Source organism: Hydractinia symbiolongicarpus, chromosome 1 (assembly GCF_029227915.1).
Source record: "Hydractinia symbiolongicarpus strain clone_291-10 chromosome 1, HSymV2.1, whole genome shotgun sequence".
In the NCBI taxonomy this organism is placed as follows: domain Eukaryota; kingdom Metazoa; phylum Cnidaria; class Hydrozoa; order Anthoathecata; family Hydractiniidae; genus Hydractinia; species Hydractinia symbiolongicarpus.
Window position 1 is genome coordinate 26,613,928 of NC_079875.1, and position 23,432 is coordinate 26,637,359.

General features: G+C 34.9%; 2 protein-coding genes across 2 annotated transcripts; both read left to right on the forward strand.

The window, feature by feature from the left end:
* The first annotated feature begins 2,218 nt into the window (after positions 1-2,218).
* LOC130623983 (uncharacterized) lies at positions 2,219-3,673 on the forward strand. Its single transcript, XM_057439570.1, has one exon. The coding sequence runs from the start codon at positions 2,219-2,221 to the stop codon at positions 3,671-3,673; it is 1,455 nt and encodes a 484-aa protein (XP_057295553.1).
* A 2,900-nt stretch (positions 3,674-6,573) lies between these two features.
* On the forward strand, positions 6,574-7,842 carry LOC130624072 (uncharacterized). Its single transcript, XM_057439672.1, has 2 exons — positions 6,574-7,687; positions 7,808-7,842. The coding sequence occupies exons 1-2, from the start codon at positions 6,574-6,576 to the stop codon at positions 7,840-7,842; spliced, it is 1,149 nt and encodes a 382-aa protein (XP_057295655.1).
* Positions 7,843-23,432: the final 15,590 nt, after the last annotated feature.

Here is a 23,432-nt window from a genome sequence, read left to right on the forward strand (position 1 = left end):
TATTGTGCGATGAAATTTCTGACCATGATGCCCCGCATATCGTTATGAATATCAAAAAGGATAAATTCGAAAAACGATACAAATTTATACGTGACGAGAAGCAGTTGAACATCGATGAATATATTAGTGATATCGAGAAGATTCCTTTTTCCTTGATAGATACTTTTGATGATCCGGAAGATCAACTGTATGTTATGAATGAAGTCATACTGTCCTGCATTAATAGCCATGCTCCTTTGAAAAGGTGTAAATTTACACGACCACCAGCTCCCTGGATGAAGGACCCATCCATTGTATCGTCGAAACTGAAACTTGATGAACTTCGTAGTGAATTAAAATCTTGTGATGACAGAGAGGCTAAACATGAGTATGTTGAAACGAGAAATAAATTGAAGAAGGCTATCAAACACTCTAGAAGAACCTTCTATCAAAAGGCTTTATCAAGTAACCGTTCAAAGGAAGTATGGAAAACCATAAGAACTATTATTAAACCACAGTTCAAACAAATCAGGCAGAATCCCGATACCATCAATGATTATTTCAATTCCATTGCAATAAAGTTAAGCAATACAAATGAGTTAAACATTTCTCCCACCATGAATGATGAGGCTGTACCGGCAATGGATTTATTTGACCTTCGTCACGCTACCCAAGAGGATGTTCTCAAACATTTGAATTCATTGAGAAGTGATTGCTCTACTGGCGGTGATAACATACCAGCGAAATTCATAAAACCAGTCGCAGCCCAATTGTCGCCAGTCCTAACAAAGATTTTGAATAACTGCATCGATGCAAACGTATTTCCAACATGCTGGAAGAAATCACGTATCTGTCCGGTACCTAAAGTTCCAGGTGCTTCACAACTAGAAGATTTTCGTCCAATATCAATACTTCCTGTACTGTCGAAAGTATATGAGAAAGTCATTTTATCACAGCTTTGTGACTTCATTGATAGATATAACATTTACGCTTTAACTCAATCTGGTTTTCGCAAAGGTCACTCGTGCATCACGATACTCTTAAAATTAAAGGACGACATTTTGAAGGCTATGCAAAGAGGTGAAGTAACTTTATCAGTGTCAGCAGATTACTCCAAAGCATTTGATACTGTGAAATATGACGTTCTGATTAATAAGTTGAAGAAACTCCAAATGTCTCCTGCATTCATCAATTTGATCTCTAACTATTTGTCAAATCGCCAGCAGTTTGTGCAAATTGATGACAAAAAATCGGACACCTTGCTGATCAAATACGGTGTTCCCCAGGGATCTATTCTTGGTCCGATCTTGTTCAACATCTATGTCTCTGACCTATCGTTGAATTCGTCGTGTAATTCTATCCAGTACGCAGATGACACAAATCTTTACATACACTTCAAACTAAAAGAAATGGATATCGCAACAGCAAAGCTTCAAAGTGACATTAACCAAATAACAACATGGTCAAAGATAAACAATCTGATGTTTAATTCCATAAAGACAAAATCAATTATGTACTCGACAAGCCAGTTAAGCTGTATAAACAATTTAAACTTCAGTAACTTATTCAAATTCCATAGTAATGGTGCTGAGATTGAGCGGGTATCCTCTCTCAAAATACTGGGCATAACATTCGATGAACATATGACGTGGTCTACACATGTGAATAACATCATTAGATCATCATACGCTACGATTTCGACATTAAAGCGATTGAAACGTTTGGCACCTTTTCACGTGAGAAAGAATCTCGCTGAAGCACTGATATTATCAAAGATAGACTACGGAAATCTTGTCTATAATAAAATAAAACATAAACAAACAAATAACCTTGTTGTCAATCTCTCAAATATTACTTTAACCAACCATGACCACTCCATTCTAAATAAAGGGCTCATATATGTTCAAACATCTACATATGTTAACTCTCGCGAACACCTTACGTTAGCGCTCAATAAATTACGAAACCGCATGTACACAAAATATTATTTTTATCAGAACCCGCGACCTCAAGCAGGTCTTCACCGTCGGTCTGACTGGATGGCACCTAAACCTAAAAACACAACACTCCTAAAATATATCAACTCCATCCATGCTGATATTGAAATGTTCATTAACGATTCCCCCTCCTGAAAGATAAATACAACTGCACTCTCGAAGAATACAAAAGTCTAAAAAACCTTTCAAAAAACAAAGACATAGTAATTAAAAAAGCCGATAATGGTGGCTCAATCGTCATCATGAATAAATATGATTACGTTGAAAAAGTACGCAAGCACCTTGACAATAAAACGTACTATTCAAAGATCTCGGCTGATCCGACAAAGGATCTTATTACAAACATACACAGCTTTATTGAAACTTTACTCTATCATCACAAAATAGATAAAAACACAGCGAAATTCATAACACCTACCAGCCTCATCCGAATGCCACTTTTTTATATATTACCTGAAATTCACAAGGATGGCAACCCTGGTAGACCAATTGTATCAGCTGTGAATTCACCTACGGAAAATATATTAGAATTTTTAAATCTTTGTTTACAACCACTCCTACCCAAGCTGAAATCCTATATAAAGGATACAAAACACTTTATCACACGCATAAATAACCTACCAAAAATAAAGAAAAATGCTATTTTAGTGTCGGCAGATGTTACGTCGCTTTATACCAACATACCACACAAAGAAGGTGTGGACGCGTGTATACACTTCATGAAAATTTTTCAGCATCAACTACCAAACTTTACACCAAACGAACAAGTTACACGCGTACTGTTCTCCTTTATTTTGGAAAACAACTATTTTCAGTTCCTTGACGAAATTTTTCTACAACTAATAGGAACTGCTATGGGAACGAAGGTTGCACCACCATATGCATCTCTTTTTCTCGGCTTGTTTGAAGAAACACACATATGTAAAAAGTTTCCAGGCCTTCTTACGATTTACCTCCGCTTCTTAGATTACATTTTTTTCATATGGGAGCATGGAGAAAACAAACTCAAGGAGTTCTTTACGTACCTTAATTCAGTACACCCAACAATAAAGTTTACTTATAAATTTTCTATCGAGGAAATAGATTTTCTGGATACCACTGTCTATCTTGATCCAGAAACGGGAGACCTCAAAACAAAGCTATACATCAAACCTACTGACACACGAACCTTATTGCACCACAACTGCTACCATCCATATCACACAAAACAGAGTATTGTTTACTCACAAGCCCTGCGCTATCGTATGATAACAAAAGATAATATACTACTTCGAAAAGAGTTGGACCAACTTAAAAGCAACTTACTATTGAGGGGCTATAAGTTCCGTATGGTCAACTCAACTTTTAAACAAGTTTTAAAAATGAACCAGGAGGACGTACTAAACAATAACATAAAGAAACTCAAAGAAAATAAAAACAACTACAACGCCAACGAGAGAAAAATTAATAACAAAAAGAAACGGAGCAAAATCGACGAAATAAGCAGCGGCGTCCATAAAAATGACATTTTGCCCTTTATCATCCCTTATCATAGAGCGTTTATTCCTGTGAAAAATATTTTCAAGAAACATTGGTCAATCATTATAAACGACAGAGAACTGCATAAAGTTTTTCCAAACAAACCTTTTATTGCATACACAAGACACAAAAACATCCAGGACCACCTTGTCCGGACGAAATTGGGGACTGGTGACTAAATCTCTGGCGGCTGAATCATGCTTGTAATTAGAATATGAACTTTTTTAGAAGTACGAAGGAAATACCATCATTGATATAAACTGTGTTTTTTATAAGCGTAACTTTCTTTATATAAGAGCAACTTTCTTCCCCCATTACCCACTCTATTATAACAGGGAAACTTGATATACACCGTTATAAAACACAACATCACAATACCTTATTATTATTATTATTATTAACATTTATTTGGGTTCAATTTTGTACAAAATTGTTCTTCTCCCTAAAATGAAATATAAAAATGAAAAAAATTATAGATTAAGAATAAATAAGGGTTCAAAAAATAAATTTTTTTATATACATTAAATAAAAAAGAAAACCGCGATGAGAAAAACAGAAAAGGCTTGAAAGAAATTGAAACGCTCGAATCGACGAGAAATTAAGAAACGATATATGGAATCAACCTAAATTGTAACTAGACAAAAAGCAGAGAAAACGATAAATGGCCTTGAAAGTAAGGAAAATATAAATAAACTATAAATAAAGAATAAATAATTGTTCAAAAAAAAAAAAAAAAAAAAAAAAATTATCTTTTTATATATATACATTATAAAAACCGCGATGAAAAGCAAAATTAAAAATAAACTTGAAAGGCTCGAAAGAAATTGAAACACTCGAATCGACAAGATAAATAGAGACGATATTGGAATCAACCTAGATAGGAGTAACTATAAAAAAAACACAGAGAAAACGATAAATGGCCTTGGAAGTAAGAAAATATAAAATAAACTAATTGAATTATGAAAAAAAAAAAAAAAAAAAAATATTTCATATATATACTTGGCTAGTCGCAAATGGAGAAAAGGCAAAAGTAAACACAAGCTGAAATGAGTAAGGGTAGATTGTGAACAGGTCGATAGAATATTGGCACCCAAACTTCGGCGAACAGAATTCAAACAGACAAGACTCTAGCGACTGCCTTATTTAGATAAAATTGTTTTGCTTCTTTAGTAAATTTTTCTAGAGTTTCAATAATTTTTATACTATCCGGGATTTCATCGTAACACCGTGCTTGGTTTTGAAAAGTGCAATTTCCAACATTTTTAACAAGAGGCTCCTTCGTAGAAGATCTCAAATTTCGTGTTGGTATAACAAACTCTACGTTTAGATAGCTTGGATGGTTGTTATCAATTCTCGATTTGTGTACAAGTTTACTTATACTGAATTCAATATGTTCTTTTACGGGAAGCCATTTTAGATTCGTGACTTCTTGCAGATTAGCATAACGGCGGAGAACGTAACCAGCAGCCATGTTTTGGATCTTTTGTAGCCGACATATCAGATAATCAGGTATTTGCGAGAAGACAACATTACCGTAACTTATCCTTGATAAGATCAACGTTTCCGCCAAGGTTTTGCGTACATGGAAAGGTGTGAAACGACTAAACTTTCGTAGAGCACGTAGTGTTGAGTGCGAGGATTTTATAACATTGTTTATATGGCAGGTCCATGATAGATTTTGATCGAATTGAATGCCAAGTAACTTAACATTTTTTTCCTGCTCGATTGACATACCAGCACAACGACAAAGATAGCTTCGGTCAGAATCAAATGCTCTCAGTCGCTTAGAATGGAATATGATTAACTTAAGCTTGTCACTGTTGAACAAGAGATTGTTTTCTTTTGACCAAGCTAGAAGGTTATCTACATCCTTTTCCATATCTTTGATTGATTGAAATAGATCTCTGACTTTGCAGTGTTTATATAATGTTGTATCATCAGCATATTGGATACTGGCGGAGTTGATTTGATTTGATAACTCGATGACGTAGAGGTTAAACAGGACAGGGCCAAGTATGCTACCCTGTGGTACACCGTAAAACATTGATTTTAAAGATGAAATTTTGTCTTCAATTTGAACGTATTGTTTCCTATCTTTCAGATAACTTGATAATATCTTTAAAGCACGAAATGAAAAATTCATATCACGTAGTTTCAGCAGCAGATTTGCGTGTGAATGCTTTTCAGCAGATGAAAAGATTGGGGATCAAAGAATTTAATGAAAAAGAAGCTGTTAAAAAAAATCCGATATATCAGGGTGAGAAAAAAAGAAGAAAGCATCAAAAATTGGTTAGATGTAGTATTTGTTCTGCTTTTATATCAAAACGATTTTTCTCGACCCACAAACACCGTTGCTCTAAGAAGTTCGACTCTACTGCTGTGCCGATACCGTTGCTTGAAGACTGCCTATTAACATCAACAAGGTTAAGCGATGAATTTATAATTGACGTTTTGGGCAAGGTCAGGGATGACGAATTGGGAGGGATTGTACGAAAGGACACAAGAAAAGCAAAATTGCGACTGTAAGAAAAACTGCTAGAAGTGAAATGGGGCTGTTAGCCCAAATGTATAAGGCTGCAATATCGTTTGCAGGCTTTATGGGCACTAATGGTAACGTTATCGATTTATTTTGCCGCGAGAACTTTCACCATTTGTGTGATGCGGTGGAGATGATAACTCAACGTGAGACTGGAAAGATGAAGGCTGGTCTTAGGCATAAAGCCTATTATCTTATAATTAAATCTTGTAAAAGGCTACGTGACCGCTTTTTTATTGAGAAGAAAGAGAATCTATCAAATGAGATTGATTCATTTTTAAAATCAGTTAAGTCGAGCGAGGATACATTTCTCACTAGTGCGCAATATTTATTGGAGAACGAAAAGCTGAGGAAGACAAGAAAACCATGCCAGTTACCACTAGAAGAAGATATAAAGAAACTCCATGCTTTCACGTCAAACCGCATCAAACATTTAACAAATGAGTACACTCTGCTTATTTGATTATAGAACGTGGGAAACAAAAATGCACAGACGAAATACTTGAAATGAACAGTACCAAGATACAACCGATAGTAGAAGATATGACGTACAAGTACTTAGGTGTTGATGAGAATGTTTCGTACAAAGGCTCACTCAACAAGAACAGAATCCAAAGTGAGTACTTTAAGAGAGTTCGAAAGATATGGTGTAGTGAACTTAGCGGATATAACAAATACATCGCTCACAACTCATTTGCTTTACCTGTCTTGAGACCAACATTCGGCATTTTAAACTGGACTAAAGACGAAATCAAGGCGATTGATATAAAAACTAGAAAAGTATTGAATATGACCGGTAACTTTCATCGTAACTCTGACGTTGATCGATTATATGCACCACGAAAAGAAGGAGGCCGGGGTCTCAAGATGGTCAAGGAGGCATATGAAAGCCGCATAATATCAATTAACCAACACCTACACCAAAGCACACAACGTAATCCCTATCTCAAAAAGGTTGTGGAAGGAGAAAGCGAATGCATCGTACGACAAGCTAGAGAGTTTTTATCAACTGCGAACATCGATGTTGAAGAAAACTGTACGCCACAGAAACTATCACAGAAGTACTTACAGTACTGTAAAAAACAGAGATTACAACGATTTGAAGAAAAAGCTATGCACAGCTATATCTGGAGAAAGATATCATCACAAGAAAGTGTAAATCTTGCCAAAACAACATCTTGGTCGGCGAACAAGTATATGACTTCGCATTTTGAAGGTTATGCACATGCACTGTACGAACAAGAAATCAATACGAAAGACCTTCAATACCGCCGCGATAAAAAAGCCGGTTTGCAGCCTAAACACAACAACCGATGCCGACTCTGCAAAGTGCACGTCGAAGACATCACACACGTCGTCTCGTCATGTCCGAATATGTCAGCTAGATATTATCTCCCATTGCAACATGACCCGATTGCAGCAAGGGTCTATACGGCATTACGGAAGAAGGAAGACCCTCATGCGAACGTCAAATGCAGCAAAAACGAGTTTGTGTACAAGGAAGGGTGTAAGGAGTATTGGTGGAACGTACCGGTGAAGACAGCGACAAAGGTTAAACACAACAAACCCGATATCATCCAGTGGGATTTACAAAGTAAAACATGCAAGATTATCGAAATTAGCTGCCCTGCTGATGTAAACGTTATGGGCCGTGGAAGTATGTTTTTTCCGCCATTATAAACGAGGCGATAGACGAAGTGGTACTTTGTGAATTTGCTCTTTTGTCTATACTAACTATTTAGCTACATTGCTAGTTAAATTTGTATTTTATCTACAGGAAAGAATTTGTTTTGTATTATATTTGGATTTTAAAAGAAGGTGTAATAATAAAAGGTAGGGACTTTTTTATGTCTAGAGCTTGCTAGCTTAAGAATCCTGGCAGCTTTAGAATAAACGGGTAACATGAAAAAAGTCAATATTTGGCAAGCTAAGTAGATAGCTAAGTAGATAGCTACCTAGTCTGTAACTGAATTTGACATAAATAATTATTTTACTCTTTTACATTCATCTGAGCCAGGAACTTGCTAGGTAGCTCTATGCTATACACTTCAGCTACCTCCACCCCAGTTACATATAGATTAATTCTAAGCTCTTCGGCTCTGGCATTTGCGTGGCTGGAAAAAAGATCAAGATGCTAGGTGAAGAGAGGTTATTTTTAGTCAATTTTTTCACACAAAGGTATTGTTAAGATATAAACAAATCAGATAGCATCAATCTACACTCTATGATAATAGTTAAAAACCTCAACTTTGTTTCCGTGAGAGGAAATCCACAGGAAAGGCTCTCTAGCATCTCTAGCATGTTTCCTGCCCGGCAAATGCCACAGGTTAAGAGCCCGCTAAAGAGTAAACAAATTACGTCACACTGGAACTCATCTATGAAAACAATGCTGTAAAGTTCCTAAAATAAGTTAGCTAAGCCTCTCTGGTCTTGTTTTGTAGTGAAATTTTATGAAGTTCCAAAACATGTTAAATCCAAGGTGAAATTTACGAATTATAAACTATACAAGGTCTAGGGGTTTTAAAACTGATACACAAATGTAAACAAAAAAAGTGCCAGGAATGGTGAAAAATCTCACAAAAAAACCTCTTCTTTTTGGCACTTCTTGTATCCTTCCCACTTCGTGGCAAAATTAAGTATGCCTACACTAACTCTAAAAAGGCATATTATCTCGAACTCTCATGAATTATTCTCGAAATGCAAAAACAGTGCTTTAAATTCTGTTGACATATTGTAACAAAAGAAAAACAAACCTTGAGGTAAAAAGAGTTGTGAGACTTTATTTGTATAGTCGTGAAAGTTTATTCAAAAATCTTTGCAAGTATTTTGACTAGTGAAAGTTTCTCCGATTAAGGTAATATGTTATACTAGCTGAGGACCAGGCGTCACACGCCATGGTAAGCCACAAGTAAATGTGTTACCCAGCATTTAAAAATCCTGTGGCGCAATTAATAAGAACCGTAAACTGTGCAACACATTCAGGTGGAGCACTCTAGTACAGGTATACATATGTCAGGCAAAGTTATAAAGTGAATGTTACTCTGGGCAGTGCGCTTAGTACAGGTAAACAATGTCGCGCATTCATGTAGGTACAATACCTTTTTCCAAAAAAAAATTATCACAACTTTTGTCGTTAGCACTGGACTAAGCGCTTAGTTGCACGTGTTTATGCATAATACCCTTTCAGCACAGTTTATAACCCGTAGTTATCCCATCATAGCAAAAAAAATTAGGCAATATTATTTTATTTTGCAGAATAAGTTGCAGTAAATGTTAACAAATTAATCATGACACAGGATACACTCAGTTGAAACACAGAGTTAAGCCATAAGTAACTGTGTTACCCAGCGTTGAACACCAGAATGAGTGATTACTAAGAACCGTCAAATGTGCCACACATTCAGGTAAAGCGCTTTCATACAGGTATAAAGTATGTAGTAAATTCAGTAAAGTGCACACAATTCATGGTGTTTCCGGTGTAATAATTTCTTCAAAAATTCCACATTTTAAGCTGAAATAAAAACACAGATTACAATTTGTTGTCACCCCGTCATAGCATAAACAGCTGGCCAACCTTTTTTATTTTTTGGAGAATGTTCCCGGTGAAAGTTCAAAAGAGATGTTACTCCCAGTTGAGTGCTTAGTACAGGTAAACAATGTGATACATCACATCCATATAGGTGTAATAGCCTTTTCCGAAAAAAACGTTATTGCAATTTCGGTTAAACAGAAACACAGGAAACAGCCCTTGTTAACACTGGAATAAGCGCTTAGTACAGGTAAACCGTGTCACACATGAGTATAGGTGTAACACCATTTTTAAAAAAACTTTATCAGGACTTCGGTTAAAAAAAATCCATGGAAACCGCCTGTCGTTATCCTGTTTAGTTAAAAAAAATAGTCAGCAATTTTATTTTGCAGATAAGTTTTCATAACAGTAATAAAAGTGATAGCTGCTTAACTGCCTGCATTTATTTTTAGCATAAGAATTAAGAATTGTGTTGCAGCCAAACGGTGCATTTGGCTACTTTCACTTTTTACCCAGAGGTAGCTAAAGAGCTAGCTAGAAATAAATAATATGGGCTAGGATAAAAAGCTTTTATACCAAACTTAATAGTAATAACTAAGGGTAGCTAGCTAGGTGGCTGTAGATTGATCCTTAAAAATCTTTGTTCCTAGCCAAAAATCCTAAAAATGGTGTGTTTAAGATTTATACATGGCTAAAAACGTGACACTATATTTATCTGAACATGTAAAAACATATTAAAAATAATATTACAAAATAAAAAGCTTTTAGAAGACAAAAAAGGACAAACAGACCTTCAAACCCAGAACTGGCCACGACCACTTTGAAAACCAAAATGGCCTTCGTCATCATGTTCCTTCGTTCGGTATCACCAGGCCGCGAAAATTTTGGATTGGTGTTTCAAAGAATTAGGCGTTTTGATTGGTATACTCCGCGCGAGTGGTCAAAACAAAGTAATAAAACTGTCCTATTTGTTTTCTGTGGCTCCCAAGCAGAAATTGGCGATTAAGATCACGAGGGTAATTATTATTAAAAATGGTGTACTTAAATAATGCGTTCGTTTCAATTACCTAATTTATTTATTTAATTAAGGTTAGTAAATTAAAATGATTAAATTCTTTAAGGAAATAAATTAATTTCTTTAATATATTTTAATCAATAATAAGAGTTTCGATTAAACAACCCCCTGATTTTTAGAAATCGCGGAAAGATCGCGGAAAGGGATATTGGTAGCCATTTTGCGTGACAGACAGACGCACACTGGTATTATAATATAGATTATGAAAATATTTTATGTAGCAGAGCTTTGAGCATGCAACAGACTTTGCTCGATGTGTCCCAAAATTTTAGGTTTTTCTCCTTAAAAGAAAAATTAAAATTCCATTGCACGTCTATATATATATACTATATCAATATTTAATCTCTTTTAGATTTTTGGGATATCTACGGAGAATTCACATTTTGCATTGTTTTTTATTTTGAAAATGGAAAAAAGTCAGACAAGAAAAACGGTTTGTGAAACTTTTGCTTTTTTAATTATTTTTGACATTTTGGTAGATCTTTAGCGGTAACTAATACAGACTTCATTTTTTTCATATAGTTACGTAGGGATAATAAGAGTGATCCTATAAATGATGCCAAAAAGTGCTGCCGTTCAATGACTGATCCTGAAGGATTTAAGAAGCACTGGATAAATGAAAATATAGGTGAGTAAATTGCTATTATATATTTGCTCCAACCCATCTACTTTATCTTTTTATATGTTCATAAAGCGGGAATTACAAAATACAAAATAGTTTTAAGTTAATCATGTATAAACAGCAAAGCATTCTACAGGTGTACAAATCGAAACTCTACTTAACTCTACTTTTTTGTTATTGATGTTAAAAAATTGCGGCTTAGATTTTTTCTGCAACTGTCTAATATTTAACTGGTTAAAAATAGAGTAAAAATATATAATCAGTATACCACCAACAACATATTCCAGGCCCTCCATCAATAAGAAAATAACATTACATAAATCGCTCCCCCAAGGTTACAATAATTTGAAGTGGGTGAGCAATCTGAATAAATAGAATAAGTTATAAACGCATATTTTATCACGAATTCTTTTTATCTTACTTACTTACTTACTGCACTTTTATTGTGCGTTAATCCCCGTCCACGAGGGTTGCACAATCAACCTGTCTATCTATCTCTTTATATATATTTAATGTGTTGATATTGCTCTGGCAGAAAAACTTTTTTTTCAATTGGGGGGAACAATTAGTGTCTAAGCTAGCTTTTTATTTCTCAGAATTGGGCGAGCCTTTGCGTGAGCAAGAGCAATTACTCTATTACTCTCCCCTTATTGGTATAGGCCTCTTGTTTTTAATTTTAAATTTTAAGTAAATCATTATAAAAATGATTGTTCAAGTCACAAAAAGGTGATTACAATAAAAAAGGACCACAACTTACACTTAGCTTTTTTAACTTTTTTTATTTTAGGCGATGGTGTATTTGCCACACAAGCTTATCCAAAGGGCTCATTCCTGTTAGAATACAAGGGTGAATTAATCACAACCACAGAAGGTGATCGGCGAATGGATATGTACAATGAAGAGGAATGATCATTTATCTTCTATCATGGAAACATATGGTATATAGACAAATATATTTTCACTTTTGCTGTATATGTTGCATATTTTTTAAGAATACTAATTTTTTAACAATTTTTTTTAGCATTGATGCAACTAAGTCATCATGTATGGGGAAGTATGTGAATGACTCCAAAACACCCAATTGCTGTATGAAAGCTGTGGAGCTGGATGAGAGAAATCATATTTGTTTGTTTGCACTAATCTAAAACCATATATGGAACTGAGATACTCCTATGGAGTTTCTGGATTGCCGTGGAGAAAGGTATATACAATAATATAAAATAAGATCTGAGGTACCTTTCGTTAAATAATGGGTCTTGTTCCCGAACATGAAGGCGCTGCCCCTTTCCCACACTGCCTTCATGCTTCTCCAAGAGAAGCATGAAGGCACAAATGTACCTTTATGTTTCCAACGACCCGTAGTTGTATGTTTTTTTCGCCATTATAAACAAGGCCATAGACGAAGTAGTACTTTGTAAATTTGCTAAAAGACGGCTTAGCTTGAAAGTTTAGATTACCTGGTAGTCCAAAATTAATTTATCTTTCACTATTAAGAATTGTATGTCTGTCTTCCAAATAAGTGGTTATCTTGTCTCAAACACTCCAACAATTACACAGTTATTTTCAAGACATAGTTGTGTGATGCCTAAATTAGACTGTATATGATTCTTTTGTATATAAAGATATGAGTTTTAGTGTGTCGTTCAGCATTGTTTTCTTTGTGCACTACCTAAATTTTTTATATCTTTTCATAGATACTGACTTCTGCACCCTGGAACATGTTCAGATAGAAGCAGAAATAGCAACAGTTACTATTGACTCAAGTGTCGAAAAGGAAATGACTACAACTGTGCAAATTGATTCCAACCGTCAAGTTGATAGTGCAGTAACTGTGGTGGAAGATGATGGTAAAGTCCTAAATATACGTGTCATAAAAAATGCATTCAAACCTTTTTGCATACGTCTTTTCTTACTTCTGTGAATAATAAGGTTAAGACTTTTTGATAAACAAATCCTATGGCTCGAAGAGAAGGGATTTTACGAAGAGAAAATTTTACATGCTTGAACTAAATTGCTGTAATGTTTATTTCAACCTGTCATAGATTTCTTTTGTGCATTAGGTATGCTACAGGATCAAGATATAAAGGCTATGAGGGAATCTCTGCTACTAATGGATAAAGCCGTTTGGGTTGAACAAGTTAACCTTATTGTTGACTATCTAAATAAAATTTTCTCTGGTCAAGTATTCTCACAGAGACACAGTATATTTTATGGACCTGGAGCATATTATTTGAATATGGAAAAATTAAAATTTCTTAACCCTTCAGAATGTGTTGTGCCAGGTGATGACAGTCGTACTTTAGACATTGTGAAAACTATCCAGAAAAATTTTGTTGACGCTTCTAATGATTATGTGTGGAATGTAAGTTATGTATTTTATATTACACGCTGCTTTTCTAAAAACAACTCATCTTAATGCTTAAAGGACGATATTCCATTTGCATTTACATACGTCCCTGACATGTAAATTGTGAGCACAACTTTACAAATATTTAATTGTGCTTAAAACTAATATTCCAGAAACACCCTGTTTGTCACATTATCTTTGCACAAAAAAATGAAGCTGCTTATATATATATATATATATTGTTTGAGAGGATAGTTAAGATAAGGAGGAATATAAGTAAACATTGGCAAACCAGGCAACAGATCTCCACCACGAAATTATTGTTGTATCGTACTTAATTTTAATTTCACTTCTGTTACCATTATAGTGTTCTTTCTGCATGCAGCGAAGCAATAAATTAAGTTCTTGTCCAGCTACGCAATGCGTTATAAATTATGGTTGGTACTGTGACAGCTGTATTGGGAATCATGTTTGTGTAGAGAGCGACAAAGAGGTACCTTTTAGACATTGAAATTGCTGAGATACATTAGGCATTGAAACTGCTGAGGTGGAAAAGTGTTACTTTGTCACAGTTTAGTGAGACTATGTTTGATATTTTTGTTCTTTTAGTCAACAGACAATCGTGTATCGAATAAAGAACACGAACCTGTGGATACAGAGAGCGTTAAAGAGGTACTATTTTCTCTACATTTAGGCAGTGAAACTGCTGAGGTAGAAAAGTGTTACTTTGTCACAGTTTAGTGAGACTATGTTTGATATTTTTGTTCTTTTAGTCAACAGACAATCGTGTATCAAATAAAGAACAACAACCTGTTGAAACAGAGAGCGTTAAAGAGGTACTATTTTCTCTACATTTAGGCATTAAAACTGCTGAGGTGGAAAAGTGTTACTTTGTCACAGTTTAGTTGGACTATGTTTGATAGTTTTGTTCTTTTAGTCAACAGACAATGGTGTATCAAGTGAGCATGAACCTGAGTCAAATATTAGTCCTGCAACAAAAAAGAAATTGCACAAACTAATTGACAAGGAAGATATCAAGTCTGCGAGAAAGGTAATTTCTATTTTCTTGATGTTGTTGCTGTTGGTGATCTTTTGCACTCGTCGTCGTTTGAGTATACAATTATTTAAATTTGATGACATTCGTTGTGTTTATATATTTATAGTTACTTATGGAGATAGAAAAAAGTCAAGTCAAGCCAACGAATCAGCCAGAGCAAAAACAACGGCAAGTAGTTTGCCCTGTGTGTGGCAGGTAACAAATTAGTACTTTTAAAAATATGTTAAGAAAGTAAATTTTGTTCCAAATTGGAGCAGCAGAAAGGCATAAAATTCTTGATTGTATCATTAATTGTGTTGTTTTTTGTACTTTCTAGTTCGCGCATAATGTTAAAAAAACATTTAATAAAAGTTCACAATTGGCCGGAACATAAAGCCGCTGGAGCAAGGTTGGAATTCGGTTTAAACCGAAAAAGAAAGGGAGTGGAAGAGTCAGGGAGAAAGCGTCCTAAAAGAGTTTATTTGCCACGTGGCTGTTCATTTGTTCATTGTCAAAAAGTGGTTCTCAGAATGGACAATCATTTAAAAGAATTCCATCATTTAGTCGGTGACATGTTTAAAACAAAATTACAGGAATCGGTATTAGTAAATGTGGATGAACCGGGACAGGAGACAGGAGTAAACAATGAGAAGGAAAATGCGCCTGTTTGTCGAGAAGAAGAAGAAACACCTTGTCAGACGGAAGAGAAGGAAAATGCACCTGTTTTTCAAGAAGAAACGCCTTGTCAGACTGAAAAGGATCTTGACCAAGCGGACGAAACTCCTCAGAGGGAAGACAATTCCCGCGGAGAGAAAATTTTAGCGGAAATAGAAAGTCATTATGACATCTAAGGAAGAGCAGAACCACATGAACGAATTCTATGAGTGGTTAAAAAGCGTGGATGGTGGATTAAGACCAGTGCGATCAGCCCTGCAGCATCGAGATGTAGTTATGAACATTTTACATTTTTTGGATCCATCTGGAAAACATTATGAAAAGTTGTTTTGTCGCAAAGAACTAAACACTTGGATCAGCTATTTCGAAGCGAAAGGAAGAAAACCTGCCACCATAAAAACAAATTTGGGCTCTGTGAAGATATTTTACGACTATGTAATGATAACTCAGCCTGAATTTGTTAAGGTGTCCACGAGCATAGTTACTTCCATGAGAAGTGTGATTAATCAGTGGTGTCGCAACTATCACAAAAAAATCATGATTGAAAAACGTGGCAAACAGCTTGAAGACCTTACGAACTTGCCCACTCTGCAGGAAATTGTCAGAGTGGACAATTCAGACCACAAGAAAAAATCAATTATGATCTTATCGAGTGCGGCTTGTAGCAAGTTACCTCCAAGTCGCAGGTCATATTGTCATGTGCGTGATTATCTTATAACGTACATTGTGTTGGGAAATGCGAGCAGAGCAGGAGCCATCAGCAACATGACAATGAAAGAGTTTGATGCACAGGAGGTACAACCAGATGGTTCATACATTATCTCCGTTAAGGACCATAAAACTGCCGCGACTGCTGGGCCTGCAATGTTATCCATAGAGGAAGTAGTCATGCGTCATCTGCGCTTGTTTGTCCACCACATGCGAAATCGCTTAAGCGGCTTGATTCTTCATGCTGAGTGTCAAGTTTTTGTGAGCTGGAGTTGCAAGAAAATGGCTGGATCAATGGTCAGCACGCAAATAAACAAGTTTTGGAAGGCCAGCGTTGGTGTTGACCTGGAAAGAAACATCACTACCACCCCGTTAAGAAAGATGACGGCAACCACAGTGCACCAGAACGCACCAGAGTTGAGAGAGCCTGTTGCCGATTTGATGAATCACGACATCAAAACGGCTAGAAAAGAATATTTTCTTGTTGAAAAAAAGAAGTCGGTGGCGGAAACAGGTGCAAGACTGCGAAACATAATTCGAACACATTTCCAACCCGAGCAAGAGCGTTTAGCTGAAGCGTTTGTTCAGGAAATAAGTAGTGGATCGGTCACCATAGACGATGTTAGAAAAAAAATGGACAGTCACGCTTTCTTAAAACATTGGGATGAAATTAAGCTTCGTGACAAGGTACGTAGATGTCTCCAACTAATTTTGTCAACCATGTCTCTTTTTGATGTGACAATAATGTAATGAGGTAAAGTTAAACTAATACCGTATTTTCGCTACGAGGCGTCCACTTTTTAATAAGCGTACACCCATATAGGTAACATGCATGTACCGCAATTTGATTTTTTTTAGCCAACCTGTTTTTTTTATAGGTTCGGTACATTATAAAAACGGGGAAAGAGAAAACTAAAGGAGCTGACGAAAACGATGCCCAAAAAGATAAAGTTATGGATGAAGTGGTTCCTTATAACGACCCAGACTTCGAGCCAGATGTTGAGACGGAGTCAACGATTGAACCGCCTTCTACAATTGAACCGTCGTCTGACTTATTTAGTGAATGTTCCACAACGGGCCGTAGTCGGAAATGGTATACGGATCAAGATCTAGCGGTTATTCGAGAGGAGTGTTATCATGTTATCAACTCTACAAAGCCAATATGTTCTGCAGAGTTGAAGCAACTGTTTTCAACCAACGTAAGATTAAAGGCATTACTGCAACGTTTTGGCTTTAATTCTTTAAAAATTAAAATGAGGACAGAGAGGAACGCGAAGCTAGGTAAATAGTTTTATTTTTTAAGCCTCTCCAGCATTATAATTCTTTTTTCTGCCTACAAATAACGTAATTTACGAGATGTCTATAAATTAACGTTGCGAGTCATTTGTATGTAATGCTTGTAATAGGAAAGACATATTGCATATACGATACTTTTGCAGAATTTCCTACAATCGAAGATTGTCGAAAATCATGTTTCTTGAAGATTCTGCACGAATGTTTATCGCTTTCGCTACGCATGCGCAATAACTCTCACATATATTTATATATATTTTTATATATAACGATTTGTTGTATTATCAATTAAATTGCGTGTAACTTTCAGCAATCAAAAACGAAAGATATGCCATTATGCTACTACACTATTGTTATTTATTCTATTCCTAGATGATACTTGTGGAAGATTAGGCAAGAAGTATTTTATGTTGTTAAAATGTCAAACTAAACATGCATCTTCTACTCCATCGTACCAAGTGTTTAATCAACTTTCTTGTCTAGTAAAACTTGCTGTGTCACGACTTCGCTTAAAGTTCTTAACAAGAGGTTTTTGAAAATCGCCTGGGAAATACTTAAACCCAGTTGCTACTTTAAAACTGGTACTTGCACCCTGTTTCCCAATCTCTAAATATTGAATATTTACCTACACTGTTTTAGGTGCAATAAATTCTGAACCACAAAAGCTTTATATGAAACTTGGTCCATTTGTAAGTTAATATTTATACATTACAAAAAAAAAAGAAAAGAAACCACGAAGACATTTAGCCGCGATTGTATAATTGCGCAATTGCTAACAAGTTATTTTTATCTAAAGAATGATATCTAAGATCAACCTTATATATATTTCATCGCAAAATTAAAGTTTCCTTTATTGATTCTATACTATTTCATAGATTTTCTGCTGTTCTCTGTTTACTTGAGAACGGGATATGGAATAAAATGCGGGTTTTTGGCCTCACCACGCAAATTTCAAATTTATCTATTTTCAAGTAATTGAAACCACAATGTTATTGGTATTCCTGATTCGGGGCAAAATGGCTAACCACCTTCAACCACATTCAAACTGGGTGGTTACAACTAAATTAGAGAAACTTTCAAATTTTTTGGCCTAAATCGCGAAAGTTAGTCCCGCGAAAAATCTAAAAAGGTTCTGAAATTTCTCTCGTAAGATAAAAAAAATCCCCTATACCACTCTCATCCGTATTGTGTAAGGCTTTGTAATACTCGTTAACCGAGTCTTTTAATCGATTCATAATTATGCGGGTTTTTAAATCGGTGATGGTATTATGATGCTTTTAAACGCTATTTCCAGACAGTTGCCGGTTGCGAAAGTTAATTATCGCAAAAATCATTGAAATGATCATTCGCAAAAATTATTTTTTGAAATCGCGAAAGTTTCTTACTTTAAAGCAATTAAAATATTAGTTTGTTCATGACAAACCCGGAAATAAGCATAATTCCCATAGCCTCTTGCGCCTCAAGCTATGATAAATTTAATATAAATGAAACAAAATGCCGTAAGAACAAAGTTGATTTTTAGCTGAAATCTCGTTTCTTCGTCTTCGCGAAACAGACCTGCTCTAGCAAAGATCTTGTTGCAGAACAGATATATAAAAAAACCTCCTTATGCGATAAAATGCAACCTTACTTCATTTACTGTGAAATATTTTGCTTTTCGATCTACTACAATACCTTTTTTTGGTGACATTAATTTTGATTGGGTTCTAGTAAAGGGTGAGCAAATGTTGTTGAACAGAGCACTGTACTCAAGTGTCAAAAACAGAAACATCGAGAATCGTTAGTTTAGAGGTTGTAATTAAACACCTGGAGTACATTGAAACTGCAATTATTGACGGCCTTATTTAAAAACTTCAGATTTTTTGTCAAACTGATTCGTGTCATGAAATTTTGATTAAGTAGATTTTATATCCTGATGTATAATTTTGTAAATTTTTAATAATGGGGCTAAACGCGTTATAAATGTTAATAAGAATCTTTTTGTTTAAGAGGCGAATTATTTATTTATATCACAGTATGAAGAGGTCTCGGAAAAATAAACTTCGGTAGGTTCAACATTTTAAGAGACAAATTGGATAGAAATTGTGTCCCGTTTGAGTATGCAGTCAAACTTTCGAATTAACTTAAAATCGTTTTCAACAATGTCAAGTGTCACAAGAAATCCATAGTTGTCAAAAAGTCAACCTTTTACCTTAAATTAAGCAAAGAAAAACTGAATGTTTATCTCGTCCTAAGGGCCACAACACTTCAGTAAAAATATATTGCCAATATGTTTCTATTTTTTCCGCGTATGAAGGAATACTATTTCTAGGCCTAGAGTTGTTTTAGTTATTTTTTACCATTTCACAGAGAAAAAAAAATAAAAAAAAAAAGAAAAAATGTAACAAGAGACCTGAAAGATGGAAAACACGACAAAATTTTCTCCGTGTAGCAAATATTTTGTCCGTCGAACAAAACGATTACCGAAGAGGCGGATAAGAATTGTAAGTCCTTCTTGTTTTGTTTGCTTTGGAGGGAAAAAGAAGCTAATGTTCTAAACAAACATACAACTGTTGTAAAAAAATGTTGTAAAAATGTCCATTTTTTAGGTCGTCCACCGCTTTATAGAAGAATTATGCGATAGAGGAATTAGTCCCGGACAAATTAAACTGTGTGTCTCATGGTAGTGTCTGCTTTAGAAGTGGCCGCTTTAGGGAAACTTATTATTAGATAACTTATTATAAGAGTATTTTTATACGCATGCGTATTAATCACAACTTTCATGCAAGTCCTAGATAGAATAAATGACATTTCTTAGTGAAAATGACGCTTTTGTGCGCAGGGTGACTCCTTTTACAAATTAATTTTTAGATTATCCTCTGAATTACGATTAATTAAAATTAAACAAACAAGCTTATTTCTTACATAGGTGATTTTTTATCATTGCAGCACGTAGTGTAGTGGGTTTGTCTGCGACTACAAGTTCTGGGGACCGCGGATCCAATCCTCCTTGCTGCCAGGCAGTATGTTAGTGATGAATAAAGTAGTTCTTCTTCAATATAAGCTTATTTCTCCTTTCACTAGAACTCATTTTAAGAGGTGCAAAACATATAGAAATGAGCTAATTCTAACTACTTCAAACCATTTTACATTAGCAATACGGCTGTAACGTGAAGAACACTGCTACTTTGTACATCGTTGCCAGAAGAAAGTCTTTAAACAGCAGCAGAACAGACGGTCGCTAATATTCAATATGAACCTCCTTTCTAAAGTCTTTCCATTTATGCTTTGAAACAAGAGGAACATTATTATCACGAAGTTTTAATGTATAATGATATCGATTGGCAAATTACTTTTTATAGACGTGGGCTTGCGCGGATTTTACTTTTGATCGAAAATACAAGAAGAATTAAACAGTCTGTTTTACTGCCAACGTAATCAATTTGTACATTTATCTGGCGTTACTCTAAAAGTAGCAAAATTTTAGCAATTTGACAACTCGCTTTCAGGAATGTTTGCCCCATATTTAATTGCTCTCTGATAGAAAAGGCGAAAAAGGGCCATGTGACCAGGTTAAGCAATTCACATATTCTTTGAAAACAAGACGTTTATGGGGCAAATTAAATGTGTTTTTTGGAATCAGAACATGAAAATTGACTAAAAACATTAAATAATTTATAACATATTTTACATCCAAAATAGTCAAATTTTGCTCCTTTATGCGTCTTAATAGTAACATTTGTACCTGCAAAAATAAAAATTACAAAGATTTTTGTACTACCTGAAATTGTTCACTTTCCTAGACCACTACTACATTTATAATAAAAGTAATGCATTCTGGGTTTTTTGATTTCTTGTTTTTGCGCCTTTATGCTGCCTTTGTTAATTTTGGAATAATGACGTCACCAAAGCAGTATAGTGAGTTTGTGTAACATCACTAGTTACAACAATTTCAGGTGAAAACTTTTGCATTATTACACATTTTAAAAAAAGTCTATACCAGCGCCTATTAAAAATAATAAAAATTTCGAGAAAACACGAAAATGTTCCTTTGAGCTTCCTTTAACTCCTAACTTACCTCTACTTCTATTTTCAGACTCCTTGGGCAATAAATTTTATTTCATGTGCAATGATAACATATGTTAAGAAGAATTAAATTCCAAAGACAATTTTCTGTAATGGTACATATGACTCCTCAAAATTGCTTGTTATATTTGGCCTTCATGCTTCCTTAAAAAGCCAATCTAAGCGCATGCGCTTTGACAGCCTTGCAGAAAACTTCTCAGCATGAAAATTTGTCTTCAAATCACATTTAGCGTCTATTTTTCAGATTCGTAAATGTTTATTGCAAATTATTTAAATTTCTTGTATACTTGTCATTTGTTCAGCGTGTTTCGACATATCGCGAGTTGGAGCCAGTTGGGTACAACAACTATAGATTATGACAAGATCTTGCGCGAGCCAATTTTTTTCAAAAAACAGTAGTAACAAGTTTTAAGTTAAATGAAAAGTGATGTCTATAGACTATTTTTGGAGGGAATTAAAAGGTCTTTCCAAGAAAATTTAGGCCGAGTCTCCAAATTCCCTCATTTGGTCAATTTTACCCTTGTGCATTTATGCTTCTCAAAACACTTAATTAATACTATAAAACCAAATGTCAACAACTGAAAATTATTTTTTTCATTACGTCACATTAATTTATACACAAAAAGTTAAGAAAAATGTTTAGAATGTATCTTTTGTTAAAAATTTACTTATAAGTCTGCCAGTGCTACGGGAAGCATAAAGAGTGTAGAACGCTATAATACGGTTACTGTAGTAGTAGTATTTATATCGTGTGAGATAACTGTATTTATTACTTCAAATAAATACCTACGGGGAGACCATCAGATAGTATAAATACTAATGTAGGTGATGGCCACCTATATAAGATCAAACGATTGCAATAAGCAGTATGACACTACAAAAAATTTTTGCGGAGAGAAGTGGAGGGCGCGTCAGCGCCCGGAGCGTAGCGGAGCCCATTTCCTCATTAAATAAGCCAAATATAAAAGAAAAAGGAAGTACGGTGGAGAGTATATAGGATTTCTATATGATTTCCGCGCCTCGTCCCCCTAGACATCAAAAATATCCAAAATTCGGCCGTTTTTGAGTCAGTTTCCCAGCGATTTAATATGGTCATTCTTAATTACATTTTTTAGTAAGCGAGACAATATGTGTTTAGCACGGCGATGGAGTTTTTGTTGTTTTTTAACCAAGCGTAAATAGTGCTGTTTCCAGTTGAGATTAAGTTTGCCTACAATTTTTAGCCACGTGATACACATATTAATTTCACTAATATTACATGACTTTTTTCTCGGACACATAGCGCCTTAAACTTAAACTTTCGTTAATCTAAGCTATATCGCAACTGACGGAAGGGCTTGTTCAAGAAAACGAAGAAAGGGTATGTTTTTAGCTAGCTAGTATATCACTATTCCTTTACATGTAATGAACTCTTTATTATTCTCACTCACACTTAAGGCTAGCTAGCATAAAACTACTGACTGAGCTGGCTGGCATAAAATAGAGCAATAGAACAAACATATAACATATACAGCTAGCATAAAACTGGCTACAGAGCTAGCATAAATTTAACTCCTTTTTGGCGTAAATATTTAAAAAATGCCTTAAATAAGCGCCTCTATTTTCTCAGGAGGTGTTAATTTCACACCAACTATTTAAAGCAGCGCTTTTTTAAAATAAAATTTGTTAACATAATACACGCTTTTTTTATAAGAATAGTGTTTTTTTTGTTGAGGGTGAAAGTATTCTTATGATTTAGCAAAATATGGGGGTGAAGTATTCTTAATGTAGTCTTATTTTTCAGAGTAAAGTTTTTGTCACATGTATGAACAAGAATAACTATTTCGCGACAGCTGAATATGTTTCTTTTTCTAAGCAAACTCACCCTGGAAATATTCTTACAATTTAGGCAATTTTCACCCTGATATTCTTATAGAAGTTATTCTTATAAAAAAAAGCGTGCAGCTTAGCTATCTTTCTTTGACACATACATTTTTTGTTAGCTTTATTACTTTCATTGTTTAGTTTAGAGAGAAGATAGAGCTATATTGTGGTGTCCTTGATTTTATTTAA

What these genes read in the sequence shown, in the direction of transcription:
- LOC130623983 (XM_057439570.1), top strand. Translation starts at nt 2,219, where the DNA reads ATGAATAAATATGATTACGTTGAAAAAGTACGCAAGCACCTTGACAAT.
- LOC130624072 (XM_057439672.1), top strand. Translation starts at nt 6,574, where the DNA reads ATGACGTACAAGTACTTAGGTGTTGATGAGAATGTTTCGTACAAAGGC. An exon ending in AAACGTTATGGGCCGTGGAA is followed by an intron (nt 7,688 to 7,807) that starts GTATGTTTTTTC and finishes TTTTATCTACAG; the next exon opens with GAAAGAATTTGTTTTGTATT.